Here is an 18109-nt window from a genome sequence, read left to right on the forward strand (position 1 = left end):
AGTGACAGTTTTACTTCTTCTTTTCCAACTTGTATTCCTTTTATTTCTTTTTCTTCTCTGATTGCTGTGGCTAAAACTTCCAAAACTATATTGAATAATAGTGGTGAGAGTGGGCAACCTTGTCTTGTTCCTGATCTTAGAGGAAATGGTTTCATTTTTTCACCATTGAGGACGATGTTGGCTGTGGGTTTGCCATATATGGCCTTTATTATGTTGAGGAAAGTTCCCTCTGTGCCTACTTTCTGGAGGGTTTTTATCATAAATGGGTGTTGAATTTTGTCAAAAGCTTTCTCTGTATCGATTGAGATGATCATATGGTTTTGCTCCTTCAGTTTGTTAATTTGGTGTGTCACATTGATTGATTTGCATATATTGAAGAATCCTTGCATTCCTGGAATAAACCCCACTTGATCAAGGTGTATGATCCTTTTAATGTGCTGTGGGATTCTGTTTGCTTGTAGTTTATTGAGGATTTTTGCATCTATGTTCATCAGTGATATTGGCCTGTAGTTTTCTTTCTTTGTGACGTCTTTGTCTAGTTTTGGTATCAGGGTGATGGTGGCCTCATAGAATGAGTTTGGGAGTGTTCCTCCCTCTGCTATATTTTGGAAGAGTTTGAGAAGGATAGGTGTTAGCTCTTCTCTAAATGTTTGATAGAATTTGCCTATGAAGCCATCTGGTCCTGGGCTTTTGTTTGTTGGAAGATTTTTAATCACAGTTTCAATTTCAGTGCTTGTGATTGGTTTGTTCATATTTTCTACATACTTAGGTTTTTGTTTGTTTATTTTCTACTTAATTTTGTTCATGCTATATCCTCAATACCTAGCATAGTGCTTGGCATATATCGGTGTCCAGTAAATATTCGTCTAACAGATTAGTTAACTAGAGAGCAGTATGTGTAGGTGTAAGCCAGCATCCTAGGAAATATCACTCTATAGACTTCCATTGCACTTGGCACTGCTCTCTGCCCAGGCACAGACTGCTCTCAGACCCTGACTGTGGCTGGGCCACATAAAAATGTGCAGATCAGTTGCATGTTTGGCCTTTCTCACTCAAACTCTGCAAGGAGGCTTTAGTACGATTGCTGGTAACATGTCCATCCTGCCATTTGTAGTGGCAATTTGTTGATGAGCTACTTTATGAGTTTTCACTAGAAGAGAAGGCAGCACAACTCTGGGTGGTTAGCCAACGAGAGCAACATTCCCTGTATCCTGTTGCTTCACATTTGAAATGAACAGTGAGAAAATAGAGAAAGACTGAAAAATTACCTTATTTTTAAAATAATAATTTATGGCTTATTTTCTGGGCAGTACATTTCTCACTTTTATTTGACAGTTCATGAGATAATTAGAAGTGACACATAGTGCTAAAAATCATTGTGGGTTATCATTCATTTATACATTCACAATGAACCACTGACAGACAACAACTGTGTTCAAGTTTGGCCTCATTTAGTTTGCTCAATCTATAATCAGGAACTAATGGAATATAAAATGACCAAATATTGGTTTCCAGAATGTAGATAATCAACACCTTCATGTTCCTGAAAAATGGAGAGTTGGCAGTGTCTCATCATTGGATAGCCCTGAAATATATTACTGTAGCAAAATCCAAAGCATAATTATCTTTTCTGAAGACAACATTGGTATTTCATGTTTTTTTATTTCAAAATTTTATTTTTTAACATTTTAATAAATAATGAAATTTAATTGAGCTTAAAAATAAATAAGAAGATGGAAAGAAAAAACAATTCATCTCATGTTGATTCTGCTATTCATTATGACTCATGAACTTGTAGCTTGATGTGTATGTTCTATTTCAGGGGGTTTTGTTGTATGTGAAAATCTGTCATTGTAGAATGCTCATTTAAGAAGTTACTTAAAAATCATGTATGTTTTTTAAGTAAACTTTTTAAAAAGTATTATGTATTTACAGAAAAGTATGTACATAGATCGTAAGGTTGCAGCTTGATGAATTTAAGAGCTGTGACTCTTTTCTCAACACATTTCAGACACTAATATCTGGAGCTGTGGTAGAACAACTTGACTTCTTACGAATCAGTGACACAGAAGAGTAAGTTCTTTTAGGTTGTTATTGTGTTTCTTGAGATTACATTAGGAATGCAGGGAATCTGAAACTTTTTCTTTTAAATTCTAGGCTTCCAGAATTTAAGAGTTTTGAGGAACTAGAAGTTCCCAAACATTCAAAAGTCAAACGACAAAGCAGCACCTCCAATGCTCCTGAACAAGAACAGCAGCCAGATGTCACCATTACTGAATGGAAAAACAAACCCACCCATGAAATTCTTCAAAAACTGAATGTGAGGAAGATTCAATTCCCACATGGCCCTGAGTGAGGTTGGCAGAGCAGGAACTACCAGGGGCAAACCATATTTCTTCTTGTCCTCCCAGAGAAGGTTACAGTTAACCTGGAGGTAGATGCCTGTCTGTACCTGAGGCAGTAATGAGAGGTAGTTCTCATGGTCTGATATTAGTGTGGATGTCTTAAAGATGCTTAAAGAGTGTGTTGTCTTGAGTAACCCATTAAAGAAGTATAGTTGCCTTTGGGATCTCCAGATTTCTCTTTCAGTGCCCTTTGTCACCTTTTCCCAACCCGGATCTTCTCTCCTGTCTCAGTTTTTAGGTCTAATGCTTGCTTTGAGTCTCTCCAGTTACTGAGGAAAGCAATCCTATAATTACATCCATATGAATATTATGTTAGCAACCTAGTATTATACCTTCCTTGAGGTTATTTTCATTTTAAAGGAGGAGGGGTGGGGGTATAAGGTATAGTACCTATCAAAGGAAATGACATTCTAATGGTAGAGCTATAAACACAGTGACATTTTATTAGACCATACAAATTGGAGCATGTAGCCTAAATATATAACCTGTCAGATACCAGTTCTTGTGATTGATTGATATTATCTATAGATCGACATAAGCATGAATATGATATAGTAGGCATAAAACATAATGCATATAATAAGTGGTCTACATACATCCCCTCCTTTCATCCTTCTCTCCACACTGGGTTGACAGCAACGTGGTCTCCCATTTATGAACAAGTAAAGTCAAAAAGGGAGTGGTTAAATGAGTTGCCAAATCTCTCAGAGAGTGGCAGAATCAGTATTAATGCTTGTAGACAACATATTTTCTATTCATTACTTATCTTGTTTCCTGGAAAATTTGATTATTAAATCCTACTACCCCAGGAAGCTAGCTTGCCTACCCACTGTTTCCAAGATAGCTAAAATAAATAGTTGTATAATGTCATCTTACGTTTGGTAGTATATCAATGACATTTTATCTTTTCTCAATTGCATAGCAGAATATTTCCTCTTTGTATCATGTGGTTTCATGATTAGTTACCCCCTGTGGTAATTTTTGTACCCATTTCATCACAGTTACTCATAGTGATTTATATTTTCAGGACTGTAGTTGCCTGGCTAGCCAAGCCATCCTGCTGGGTATACTGCTCAAAAGAGAAGGGCCCAACTTCATCACAAAGGAGGGTAAGAGTACATGTCTAAGAGAACAGTTTTAAATAAAAAGACCTCTCTATTTTTGAACTTATATCAAATATGCATAATGAATATCCACTAAAATGTTACAAGTTATTTTCTCCTCTATTAAACCTTTTTTTAAAAAAACTTTTAAAAGGAAAATTCATACCCCCTTCTCTGATTGTCTGAATGGTGTTGGAGCCTGGATTCTGCCTGTGACTGTTAACCTCTGATAACTCCATAGTTGTTTATTAACAGTTTCTGTTTCCAGTTTTATTTTCTGTATGTTTTCAAGAACAATATTCAATCATTATAGCTATAGAAATTAGCTCCTTCATGGTCTGCAGCAGCCATTTGAAATGGAACATGGCATTTAATAGAATTGTACTCTCAAGACTGTTTACAAAAATAAATCATGCTAATTGTGTTCATGTCCACTCTGCATTAAGGATGAAACCCAGTTATCCCTGAAATCTACACTCGTATGTTGAGTCACTACCCTAAGGAATCTTTGAATTCTACATCATGGTCTACTTCCGGCATTTTATAATACAGAGTAATGTAGGATACATTTCAAGCATTTAATGTCTAGCTACTGAGAGTTTTTAGCTCATCTGAAAGTTCTCTGTCCAGGGATGCATATTGTTTGGTTAGAATTAGAAACTGAGTTGATATTCTAAACAGCAATGTAATTAATAAGATTTATAGTTCTGGTATTGAACTAAACATAATCGTTTATTCAAATAAGGTCTACTTAGTTTTTGCATTATTGTAGCTAAAAGATAACTGTCTTGAGTATTATACAGTGAATTGAATAATCTTAATTTTTTTACTTAATATTATTAAGGCAGAAGAACTCTAAGCAAATTTCAAACAGAATCCTTCATGTTTCTAATTAATCTTGAAACTCAAAGTGTAAATAGGATCCTAGTTATATTGAGGACATTTATCAAAATTTATACTTTAAAACAATAGGATATTTAAAAAGCAGACATTTCATTAGGAACCTAGAATTCAGAATGGTTATTTTAGTAGTGCTTTAAAATGAAACAAAATTTATATAAAATAGTTTATAATGAAAATGTTGAGAGAATTATTTTTTAAACCATTTTTATAAACTTGGGAATAATATTCATCTGTTACTTAGATATTTAAAAGACTTTAAATGTTTTAAATCTGCGAAACCTTATATATTGAAAATCATAAGCATCTACAGAATCTGAATAAAATTTTATCCAATTTGTTATAAAGCTATAAAAATAAGTTCAGGGTAAAATGATAAAGATCTTGTTCTTTACCCTTGTTTACCCTTTTTTGCGCTCTGTCCTGTCACATGGTTAATTTACTGACAAACCAGTCATGAGACCAGACCGCATGTATATTGCTCCCAAAGAATGAAACCCAGTGGTACTTTTTTGAGCACTGGTATATGATCGTGCACATAACAGAATCACCATAAAGTTTTTCTGAACAAATAAATGAAGAATTATGTATAGTCAGTCTATAGTATTTGTTCAATTTGCTATATTCTTTTTTTTATTTTCTATAGTAAGTTAAAATAACTTATTTTTATTTATTAAAAACATAGATTGTATATTAATAAAACAATGAATTTCAAGAAGTAAAGTACTTATCCAAATCATATACTCAAACTAAGTAGTAACAAGGGCTGGAGACATTCACACTATATATTTGGGTTACATATTTAAATATGTCAGGTAGTTCAGAACATTAATGGATTATGTATTAACTCTATGTATTAATGTATTAACTCTAATGGAACAAAATGAAAATTCAAGAGTTTTTTTTTAAGGAGAATAAATGTTATGCATTTAATTAAAAGCATTTTTCAACAAACACTCTATTATCTGATGTCTAGGTACTGTTTCTGATCACATTGAGAGAGTCTATAGAAGAGCTGGCAGCAAAAAACGTTGGTTTGTATTAGCATCCTTGTCATTATGTTTTATTTTTATGTTGTCATATTCAGTATCCTAAAGATAATGGACCAGTCTTAAAGGTGGTTATTCATCCTAATTTTTACTTTTAAACACAGTGTGACTCAGCCTACTTTCTAAGGATCTGCCTACATTGCATTTTATCGTGGCTCTCCCAAGTTATTAAAAACATGTCTGGGAGTAAAGACACCCATAGGAATAGAACCTGGAGAGGATGCACTGGAATGATGTTCCAATGACTCTTTCCTACCCTGCACCTCCTCTGTCCCAGCAAGATGCTTTAGGTTCTAATTTGTATTTGGGAAACTTGTTCTATTGTAGAAGGTCATGAAGAGACCAGTGTTTCATTTAATCACAAGCAAAAAATAATATACTTAGGAAATAGTTCTCTCATGACTTAAGTTGAATGAATCCCAGTGATTGTAGTTGCTTCATAAGAAGTAACTGATACGTTCTGCAGAGGTAGTCTCTTCCCAGAGACTGAAGAAAAATTAGGTAAGTTGAGATAAGATTGTTTAATTTCACAATGGGGTAGGTATGTCTAAATGCATACCATCTGCATTTTTGAAGCAATTCTAACAGTTTTACTAGCAAAATCTAACATTTTGAAATAAAGAGTATATAAATATATATTTTTTTAATAACCCATTATTATCTAATTTTGAAAAAAATAGTTTCAAGCAATGTCATAAGAAACTCCCTTAACCTCAATGAGCCTCAGTTTTCTAATCTCTAAAATAAGGGGATTAGACAAAACAGTCTCTTAGCAGTATTTCAACTCTATGATTTATAATAAATATACCATTCCGACCCAGAAGAAATTATGTAATAATCCTGTGGTTAAGTCTCAGATTTTCACTGTACATTCTCAGCACAGTAAGGCATGCAAACCAATAGATGTTGCTTTTTTGTCAGTAAATTTCAAATGTGGTCTATAATCTTATCTTTTTGGTTAAGCAAACCTGTATTTGCTTTATGTTTAATACTTGTATTTTAGATAAATCATTAGCAAACATTTAGAGTCCTGACTGTTATGTTTAAAAGAACAAACTCCTGGAAGTTTTATTTACTGTATTTTCCCTTTTATGGCTTTCTACTGACATACCCAGGTTGGCGGTACGCTACGGGGCTGCATTTACCCAGAAATTTTCTTCCTCTATAGCCCCACACATTACTACTTTTCTGGTACATGGGAAACAGGTAACATGCACAGAATGTGGAAACTCAAGCTGCTTGAAATGTGTGGGCTTATTTGCGTTCTGAGGGTTAAATATGTCTTTTGGTCTTACAATGTGTGGGTGAAAGCTTCTCTAAAAGTAGGAAGTGTTTGTTTCACTAACTTTATCAGATATGACTTAATTTTCTACTAGTTCATCTATGTGGAGATTAAGCAATGTAAGTGTTTTTTATAGGTCAGCTCCCATAGATATCCTAAAATACAAGGAAACAGTTTTAAACCTACATTTTTATTTTATTTTCTCCATCTAAAAGTCCCATGAATTTTTTACTTTTGAGGGGACAGAAATGTCTTATGTATTGCAGGTGCTGTGCTTAAAAATCTGTTCTCCTTACAGTCTAAGACTTTTTCAGAAATGTAAAAATAGCAGTGTGAATTCCTTCCTCCAACATTCTGGCAAGAAAAAGAATGCTGGTATTTCATTGTATCACTTCCTAAAACTGAGTACTAAGTGAGTCACCTGATCCAGGGATTTGATTATCTAGGCACCGAAAGAAACTTGATTTAAAGCGGTTATAGGAATAGAGGGCATGTATCAGTGACAGTCTTAATAATGAATTTTTTAATGCAAAATCAGAATAATCAATTCTTCTTCCTATGCCACTCCCTGCCAAAGGGATAGTTAGGCTCCCTTTTCTTTCTTTTTAAATTGTTAATGGCACAAATAATGCTGGTGGCAGAGGTGAGGATGAGGTTATCCCTCCCTAATTCTGGTTGGTCCTACAATCTGGGAGACTTCAGCTGTTAGGTCCAGTGTCTTGGGGTCAGTGTTTCCTCCATATTATTACATGAGAACCTAATTGTGCATATTTTTAAGTCTCCCCATTCAGGGGCCCCACTCTTTCATCATTTAGATTTGTCAACCTCTGGCCTGCTCTCTTCTTTGCCCCCAGGTCGGTGGTGCGCCATACAGCAAGTCTTTTAAGTAAACTAGTGGACAGCCTGGCCCCATCCATTACTAATGTTTTAGTGCAGGGCAAACAGGTAAGTATCTGATTTTCAGACTCTTCGTCACAGTCACAAAGGTTTCTGGGCAGGACCCTGGCTTTTAAATCTGGCAAGCCTCAGTGTCATAGGTCTCTCACAACCATCGCTCAGGTAGTTCTACAAAAGGCTCCTTCCCCAAGCAAAATCTAGTCTTAAAGATGAACAGATACTAAGTATTTGTGCTGCACCTCAGAGCTTTAATTTTCAACTTCTGTGTTAACTTGATACTGAAGATACTGACAAAGAAAATGGTATGATACCTACTAAAGCACTCCAGACAGGCTTGGGATAGCTAGAACAAAGACAGGGAGCAGTGAAGGGCACATTTTCCCTTCTACTCCACTTAAGATTCTTCTCCCCCTTAGAAATGCATTGACTCCCCCAATCCTTAACCCTCTGGGCCACCTCTCCTTCCAGCTCCTCCCCTCCCACCAAGGCCAGCTCTTGTCAGCTCCTCTTCACAGAGCCATCTCCAGTTAGCAGTCCCTTTCTCTGGGTTCTCAAAATAGGCCTGTGACACTCCTCACAACCTGCCCTGGATCCCGGTTCATTTGAATGTGTGTCTCTCACCCCAGGGTAGGCCGTGAACCCCTGGAGGTCATGGTCCATGTCTTGTCCAGCACCTGTCCCAGTGTGCCCAACATGGCCTTGGAGAGGCACTTGGTGAATGTGGGTTGAATTGAGCCTGTGCATGTGGTTATGTGGAGTGGAATATGGCTGCTCATTTTTTGTTTTATTTTTTATAAGCTCTAATTACCTGGCTGAATAATCATTTGATTGGAATGAAAACCTGTTTGCTTTCTATCTCTTCTTTGGGAGTATGTGTGCTTTGTCATGTCTTCCTGATAGTTAACCTAGGGATATAATAATACAAAAAACTTTAACCTTCTTTGATGGAATCAACCCATTGTTCATATCTCAGGGCTCTTAATTCATTAAAACTGAAATTACTTCATCTTGACATCTAGCTTTTGAAAAGTTGAAAGAATATTTTATTCTGTAATATTTAGTAACAATGAAAAAATTATTGTACTAATAAAAAAACTCCTGAGGAAAATTTAAATCACTTTTCACATACGTTATTTTCTATTTTCTCCAAATTATTAAGAGGTAGAATTTTCATCCTCATTCGTCAGCTAAATAGACCAAGACACACGTAGTAACTTATGGGGTGCCTTTCCTCACTGCAATCCTCAAATCCAGCCACAGAGTCCTATATTGTTGCCTTGGACTGAGCCACCCCTTAAAGAAAGTAAACAGGCTTTGGGAATCTGTTTTTCCTTGGATTTTAGGCCCCTGTAGTATATCTGAAAATATAGTTAATTGTACAATGTATGAGAAGGTTTTGGCGATCTCTGAGGTCACTGGCACCTGACAGTTGGAGAGGAGGGGGTAGGTTAGGGTTGGTCACATCCATTCTATACACTATCTAGAGGGGGATTACAGCCTGCGATTCTGAGATTCTGTTCACAGAGCAGAATCCTGGAGGCCTTGGAGCCTGTCCTGAGGCTGTGACTGGACCATTGCCCACCAGACCAGCACATCTCCCAGGGAAATAGTCACTTACAGAGCTGGGTACCTGGGAGGCTGACAGCTCTGCTTCAGGTGTATGAAGTCCATTCATTGACTGCATCTTACACTTTTACAAAAAAGAAATGAGAATGAAGCATTCCAAGTTTGCAATTGCTTATTTATGAAATTCCACCCTGAGAACTGAAGTAATATTGTTTCTACAGAGCACTTTCAGATCACCTCAAGCTCCCTGGAATGAAATGGTGCTTTAGTCATCATTGCTTCCAGAGGCAATGATGTGCCTTCTGTTTGCTTTCTTCTTTACAAGCTGACATTTTAATAAAAGTAATCGCACTCGGACTAACTGGTTGGTACCACTTGTGTTACAACAAACTAGCAGTTCTCAGTTTTCACTCCATCACAAAGTTGGGGCAGAAGACCCCTGTTCTGCTTTCTCCCCTCATCTCAGAAAACACAGGGCCCTTTGATGTCCTCTTCTTTTTCCTGCATCTTATAATCGTGCACTGTACAAGGAAGAGAGAGGGAGGGGGTAATGAGGAGGAAGGAGGGGCTGCAGACTTTTCTGGGAGGCAGAAAGCTCAGGCGAGAGGAGAAAGGGGGAGCAGAGTGTTTATTTCTCTTGCCCAGGCTCAACAACACTCTTGGCTTTGAATTTTCATTGCCATTTCCCTCTGTGCTTTCTCATTTCGCAGGCTTGTGGGCAGTCTTGCTTATTCCCCTCCACAGGCCAGAGATACATCAACAAGTATTTCAGCACTCACTGGGTGCCTAGAACTACGCCAGGAAAAGTGGGGCTACACTACAACTCTGTGTCCTTACACCTGCCTTTGAAAAGATTACAGTGTTGTTAAAGAGCAAACAGTTCCACGTGAGAAACTGTAAAAGAGGTGAAGGATATACTCTCAAACATAGACTGTGCACTAAAGTAAAACTAGTCAGTGTATTCTGGTTTCTCTGGGGAGTTTCTAGTACTAAAGTCATTCAGAATAATTTTATCTCAGTAGTCATTTATATTCCTTTCCTGCTTTTATCCACTCACCTCCACTGTCCTAACCAGGACCCTCACCTGCCCTTGTATTTCAGACCAGACTGAACCATCATGAACTCCAGTGGGAGTCATGCTTTGAAAGCCATTTTAATAAATAGCAGGAACAGTTATTCTACCTAATTCCCTAGCTTGCATAGGGTAATTTCATCCTGCCAGTCATCCTGAGCCTTGAATTTTTTTCTTTTATCTGTTAGTAGCTAGGAAATTTTTACAATAAAATTCTGCCACCTATAGGTAACTCTGGGTGCCTTTGGACATGAAGAAGAGGTTATCTCTAATCCTTTGTCTCCAAGAGTGATTAAGAACATCATCTATTACAAGTGTAATACCAATGATGAGAGGGAGGCGGTCATTCAGCAAGAACTGGTCATTCATATTGGCTGGATCATCTCCAATAACCCGGAGTTATTCCGTGGCATGCTGAAAATACGAATTGGGTGAGTAAAGTACTTTGCATTTGCATAAAGAGAATTGTTCAAGTGGTCCTCGGCCTCTCTGAGTGAAGTGCTGCCCCAGATCTGGTGGGTGTTTAGGAAAGTGCATCTTGCCCTAAGTCATAAGAAACAACATCTGGTGGTATGAAGCAATAAATACTAGTGGCCTGAAAAAAACCCTCCTGTTAAAGGTATTTAACTCCCAACATGAGATGTAGGGGAATAACTCTGTTCTCTGGTAAAATCAAACTCCAGGGGTTTAAACAGGTGTACCATGTTAAAAAACAAACAAAAACCCCATTATGCACAATACTTGTAAAAAATCCTATAAGTAAGTGGATAAGACTTAAGAGTGGGTTTTTTTTTTTTAGTAAAACTAGTGTCAGGAGGACACACTCTAACAAAAATTTGGTCCTTTTAAGAATATTCTTCTGTATCCATTTTCTACCAAAATCTAAATTTTTGTCATTAAAATCGTAAGTGTTCTGTTTGGAGAAATTGAAAGTAAGGCTCTGGTGATCTTGAATCTTCTTAGTCAAGCGCTGTGTGAGGCAGTGCAGTAAGCACGTGACCAGGCTCTGGCATCCAGTGGAACTGAGTGCAAGTCCAGACCGCCACTCATCATCTCAGTGGCCTGAGGCCAGTGGCTGAGCCTCCCTCCTGCTTTCATACCAGCCTCATTGTTTTGTGTGAGAAGAAACCAAATAATATGTTTAAAAGGCCTGCCACAACCGAGTAAAGTACAAATGCTTCTTTTCATTTTTTTAAACATATTTTTGATTGTATTGAATACAGGTATCATGTGAATATGTTCTAATTGTAAAAAAGTCAACAAAAAACAATACTTGAGCATATAGAGTAACCTAATATGTGGCCAATTTGGGGGATGTTCAAGTGTTTGAAAAGACTATGTAGCCTGTCAGGCGCAAATACATGTGAATGTGTGTGTGTGAATAAGTGTTTAGCTTGCTAGTTGTATAATTAGATAATCAGTATCTTTACTATTTCTGTCCTACTTGACTTTCAATTGCTGATAAATTGTAAAATGTTCTCCTGATTATGAATTTGTCAATTTCTCCTTGCATTTTTATCCGTTTTGCTTTATATATTTTAAAGCTTTGTTTTTGTCCATGTTGCCATGTTTTAACAATGTATCTTTCCTTGTGTCATTTATTTTGTAATTGAATTATTTTTTTTAAATTATTTTTAATTTCAAACATCTACAAAAGTATAGAAAATAGTATAATAAAGCCCATACTATTACTCAGCTTCAACAATATCATCATATGGCCAATCTTATTTCACTCATACCCCCCCACTACCTACCTCACCCACACTCCCGTCTAGATTTAAAGCAAATCCATCATATCATTTAATCTGTAAATACTTCAGTGTGTATTTCTAAGACATAAGGACTTTGTAAAAGCATAACCTGATCCCATCACAATGCATGAAATATAACAAATGAATTCTTTGTGTCTAATATTACTGCCATGCCTGCTTTCTTTTTTTGTTTTTATTAGCTTGGTATACTGTCTTCCATTCCTTTACCTTCAGTGTTCTTTTTTCATTTTGTATAGATATGTCTTTTATATTTAACATTCATGCCATATTTACTTTTAATCCAGTCTGATTATCTTTTAATAGAAATATATGTGCTATTTGTGCCATTTCATTTATATTTTGACTTATTTCTACCATTATATTTTGTTTTCTAGTTACCATGCTTTCTTGTTGTTTCTTTTTTTTTTTCCTTTCTTCTATTGCTGGATTGATTTCATTTTCCCTTCATTTCTTAGTTTTAATTTTGCATGTGAGTATGAAGCACTTTATGTAAAATGATTACACATTTTTTCCTTCAAAAAATTACATTAAAAACTAGTTGCTTATTGGAAGTATCTGCATGCCTCTCGTTTCAACAATTCTCATTCTAGGAATTTAGACATACTTTAACAGCAGTCTTCATTTCATGCTTGTTTGAAATAGTGAGCCATACAATAAGATGCTGTGCAGCCATTACAAGTAACAAGATAAAGTCAATATACTGGCATTTATAAATGTCCAAGATAAATTAAGTGAAAAAAAAAGTTGCAAATATATTGTTCTATTTTTTTATAAAAGAACAATAATACTGTATATATATATATGTATAATGTATACGTGGAAAAATATACATAAAATCGGTGTCAATTATTTTCTCTGGGAGATTTCTACTTTGTAAGTTATGTTTTTCAGTTTTATTTAAATTTTTTTAGTTGAGGTTATTAGTTTTTAAACTGTTTACCTGATTTTAGTTAGAGTATATTTCAGGTGTGCTTCCCATTCTTTATCTCCTTTTTCTTTTGATTGAGAATTGAACTCACTCTGCATAGAACTTGACCTTCATTTTTATCCCTTAAAATAGTTCCTTTCAAATATTAGGATGTATTCCAAATCAATTATAAGAACTTTGAATCATATCCTGATTTTTTGGTCTCTGTTAGCTCTAAAATTTTCAGCTCTAATTCTTGACTATATATGAGGATGCAGAAATGGGTCTTTCGTGTGAGTTGTCTCTAAATGAAAAGAGGTGTGATTCTTCGTATCCATACAGGTATTAAAAGTACTCTGTTGTCACAGATTCAGGCATTTCTCTGAGGCTGACTAAGAAGTAAAGGTTATAACTCTTCCAAAGCACATTATTTGTAGTAAATGTTCTATTCAGGGGACTCTTTAAGTGATAGTCATCCTTACCGTGACTTAAGCAAAGGCTTAAAGTAAAAGTTAACTGTTCCCCAGGATTTTACAGTGCTGTGTTTTTCAGCCTCTAAGTAGTTTTTTCTTTACTGCTTATTCAGCATTTTAGGCTAATTTATGTTCTCTCAAAAATCCAATGTAATTTTTTTCTTTGAATCCATCTGACCTGAAGCTTCTTTCTCTGCATGGGAATGAAGTATGTTTAGTTTATTCTAAAAATAGTTTTCTTCCTGTTTTTGTATCTGCTATTCTATATGTTCAGTGCCTTCCGTGAGAAATAAAATACTCTTTTTTTCTCAAACTGTCACCTGACATAAAAATGTCAGGACAGAGCATCTGACTTAGTATCTAATGATAGAAAAAAGCCTCCTAATGAAGAAATTTGCCGGGAAACTTTATTCACTGTCCTGAAACTCATCCTGGAATCAATCGAGGCATTATATTCCCATGGTGGGTATTAACAGTGTCCCTGCCCAGCTTATGATGTGTATTTCCCCCATATGCTGGACTCACAGGGTCAGCTCTAAACACTGGGACATTGTCAGTTGGGAAGGAGTCTAATTTTTTTTAATTTATTTATATTTTTAAATTTATTTTTGGCTGTGTTGGGTCTTTGTTGCTGTGCACGGGCTTTCTCTACTTGTGGCTAGTGGGGGCTACTCTTCGTTGCAGTGCGCGGGCTCTAGGCACACGGGCTTCCGTAGCTTGGCTTGCGGGCTCTAGAGTGCAGGTTCAGTATTTGTGGCGCGTGGGCTTAGTTGCTCTGCGGCATGTGGGATCTTCCCAGACCAGGGATCAAACACACCTATTATATGCTAGACAATATGCTAAAAATACTTCATATATATTATCTGATTTAATCCATACAACTTTGAGGAAGTCACTAGGACCCCCATTTTAAAGTAAACAACCTGAGATTCAGAGAGCTTAGATAACTTAAATCAGTAAATGAAAGAACTGAGGTTTATACCCAGGACTGCCTGACTCCAAAGTTCTTGTTCTTCAACCTTAAATACTTTGTGCATGTTTTCACTTATGTATAGTGTTACTCTCTTTTAAGGGAAACAGGCCTTACTGTTTGTTTCTAAAACCTTATGACCTTTATGGTCCCTTCTACATGATTTCAACCTATGACCCATTTTACATTCAAGTATTCATGTAGCAGCTATGATGTGCATTGCCTCCTGATGGTTTTTGTCTTTAGTTCCTCAGTCCTCCAATCTAGGATCAGTACTATTTAGCATTGTACAGTACAAGACACACCAAGGAGGCTGAACAGTTACAAATTAACGAACATAAAAAATAAGATTTTTTCCCCTTTATTCATCATGAGACCAAGAAAACAGGGATGATTTGGAACTGATTCTAGGTTAGCCCCTTGTACAGTACAAGAGATATATTAAGATACCATGAAAATTCAGTGAAGTTAAGTAACTTGCACTTGGTCACGAGACTAAGAACCATGATTTGAACCTAGGGTGAATGACTCCAGAGTTCATGCTTCCCCATCCCTCTTCCAGCTCTCATATATATAAAATAGGGAGGCTGTCCCTGCTTTGGCTTCTTCATTGGTTTGTGGCGGTTCTGGGAAGGAATGTGAAGGTCTTTTGCAAAGGATAAAACTTAAACAGTATTGCTGTGACATTTGGTAATTTGAGGTCCTCTATCTTGTGGCATTTGAAGAGCAAGTACTTCTGGAGATTTCTTTTTGCAGACCACAAATCCCAAGGAGGAGGATCCCATGCCCCACCCACCCCCTCCAACAAACACACACATACTCACCCTTGTCTTCCAGTCCTAGGTTTGCAAAGACCCTCTGCTCCCACAAGAGATGTTCACCCTAGAGGTATCCCTTTCCACCATAGTTGATTCTCCTTCAAGGCCCAGTGGAATGATCCCAAGCATTTCATAAAGAAACCTTAACTCAAAATCCCTTTTGGATTCTCTGCTGCCATCTGACATGGTCTTACCCCGCCATCATCTGGTGGGACCTCATGAAGCACATGGCAGACACTCAAAAATTCTCCTGTGGGGACTTCCCTGGTGGCGCAGTGGTTAAGAACCCACCTGCCAATGCAGGGGATACGGGTTTGAGCCCTGGTCCGGGAGGATCCCACATGCTGCGGAGCAGCTGAGCCTGTGTGCCACAACTACTGAGCCTGCACGTCTAGAGCCCGTGCTCCACAAGAGAAGCCACCGCAATGAGAAGCCTGCGCACCACAACGAAGAGTAGCGCCCACTCACTGCTACTAGAGAAAGCCCACATGCAGCAACAAAGACCCAACGCAGCCAAATAAATAAATTAATTAAATAAAAATTAAAAAAAAAAATTCTCCTGTGCCTGCCCACGGTACTCCTCTACCATATTAACAGAAAGGTTTTGGAACCCTGTCTCTACTCAAGGGATATCTAACAACCTCAGAGAATTGCAGTTATCCTGTCTTTGGGGCTTGTGATAGTGCCCTTCTGAAAAGAAAAAAGATATTTTTGTATCTTTTTAATATATTTTTATTGCACTTTATTCTAAATAAATTTTACTCAGACCTCAGCTCCTTAAATGAACAGCTTCCTTGCATTTACTGCTAGCAGCAAACACATACTCTATTTATATGTCTCTTTACAAAATTTACCTTGAATTAGTCCCTGGAAGGTTTTGCTTAAAACCTTGTTTAAAATTGATGAACAAATTATTCATTTATAGAGTCCTTGAGTGTCAACTTTCTTATAAATTGTTGAATTTCTTGCTCTTCTAAGTCACCCATTTGTGTTTGTAACATGATTTTAAAAGAAAGAAGGGAAGGGATTTATAGAAAACATTCTTTTTTTAAATTTCCTTATAGGTTAATTAAAGCATTTCAGACTCATTCATATCTGACTTTTTACTGTTGTTTCTATCTTTTAAATGTTGATTATGATTAAAGAGATTGATAGTTTAGCCAGCTTTTAACACCATATTCCTCCTGAAATGCTAACATTCATTAGGCTGAATGGACATAAAAAAATAAGAACATTTGTCTTAGTCATAGTACATCTTACACATAATTCTCCTGCACTATGTATGCTTGTGTCTCTCTGTTTTAAGCTCTCTCTCTGAAGTTTTCGTATTTTTAAATTTTATTTATTTACATCACCCACTGCCTCAATTGCTTTAAACCAATACCACCATGTTTCTTTTCTCTTTTTCCCAAGGTTAATCCTGCCCATGCAATTTCTTCAGCATTACTGCTATCAGGCACTCCAGTGAACAAAATTAACCTGCTCACAGGAATGGTGTTCTAGTGTGATAATGATTTGATTTGCTGTCTCATTATTGATTTGTGCTCCACCTTTCATGTTGAAACAGATCAAGTTCCTGACAGGCCCATTACTGTAAAGACCTCCAATCAACTGCTTTCTGCTCTAGGTCTGTCATTCAGGAGACAACCCCTGAGGACATATGTTATCAAGTCTTTTTCATCCCTGCTTTGTCATACTGCCAGGACATCCTCTGTAAGCCATTATGATCCATGCATGTCTTGTCTTCTGATGCCCACAGCTGCATCTGTGGATCACACATCCAGTGCTTAAGAGAAGTTCTTTGGTGTCATAGGTACCAGACTATAACATTGCTTGTGCAGTAAAGGAAAAAGGAGATAATTGCAGCTCTGAGTTCATTAGCATGGTTTGATACTCATTCATAGTACTTTGCTTTTGACATTTGATGCGAGGTAAAGAAGTGAGATGATGGAGTTCTACCTCTATTCTGTTATGATTAGATCAGAGGTAGAGTGGGTGAGTGATTGTTCTCCAGTTACCAAACAGGAAGCTCACTTTGCCTCATCAAATTGTCACCCTCTTTGTATTAATAGGAATCAAGCAGAACAGTCCCTTCTTGCAACTTTTCATCTCCTGTCATATAGCTTAGTAAAATGTTTGCACAGACAGTTATTTGTTCACTTGTTTAACAGTAAACTTGGCAAATACTTCTTAGTATCTTGAAATAACCTCAAAATGATTATTTTAAAAATTGTTTCTTGCTATAGATCAGTGCTATTCTTTATAACATTTTTTCAGAAAATGTCAGCTGTTCTGATTTACCAGTGATGTCAGATTTCCATGTACCTTATTTTATATTTCACTCCTTAATTGGGGTAGGTTGGAAAGGAAAATGCCAATACATACACAACATGCTAACCAACCTCACATTAAAAGAGTTTTTAGAAGGATAAACTTATTCCCAGGACTGTATAGGAATACTAGGCCGCCTCTTCACATTTTTCCAGCAGTGTGGAGGAATTCGTTGTCAAGTCAGACCATGCTACATTTGAAGGTTGATCTGGTCAGTAGTGTGCATCTGCCTCTCTCTCATTTGCTTATTGTCAAATAGAGCATGTCCCTGGTTCTTTAGACAGACTGAATTTATAAGGATCTGGTCCAAGAATAACCTTCATTCTTTTGACCTTCCACAGTTGCTTGCTTGCTTGCTTTCCCCATTTTGCATTAAGTGCTTTTACATTGGAATTGTCAAATCAGGTTTGGTGACTTTGTCAGCAGGAATGAGGGTAAGAAGCCAGATTTTCCCATGCAAAGGAATTAATGCTCTTTTGTATTAGTAGTTCTAAAAATGGATTAAAATGTCTTTGATTTTCTAAACTGTGTGACTCACTTGGTTATTTACTTTCTCTAAGTGTC

General features: G+C 36.7%; 1 protein-coding gene across 1 annotated transcript in view; it reads left to right on the forward strand.

Moving 5' to 3' along the window:
- Positions 1-18109, forward strand: part of PHKB (phosphorylase kinase regulatory subunit beta) — a 205263-nt gene that overhangs the window by 169163 nt on the left and 17991 nt on the right. The window contains exons 24-29 of the mRNA XM_028477729.2: positions 2012-2073; positions 2158-2320; positions 3433-3514; positions 5385-5442; positions 7594-7684; positions 10503-10705. Coding sequence (XP_028333530.1) covers positions 2012-2073; positions 2158-2320; positions 3433-3514; positions 5385-5442; positions 7594-7684; positions 10503-10705 — 659 coding nt within the window. The remainder of the gene's footprint in view (positions 1-2011; positions 2074-2157; positions 2321-3432; positions 3515-5384; positions 5443-7593; positions 7685-10502; positions 10706-18109) is intronic.

The sequence above is a fragment of the Physeter macrocephalus genome, chromosome 17 (assembly GCF_002837175.3).
Source record: "Physeter macrocephalus isolate SW-GA chromosome 17, ASM283717v5, whole genome shotgun sequence".
Taxonomy (NCBI): Eukaryota; Metazoa; Chordata; class Mammalia; order Artiodactyla; family Physeteridae; genus Physeter; species Physeter macrocephalus.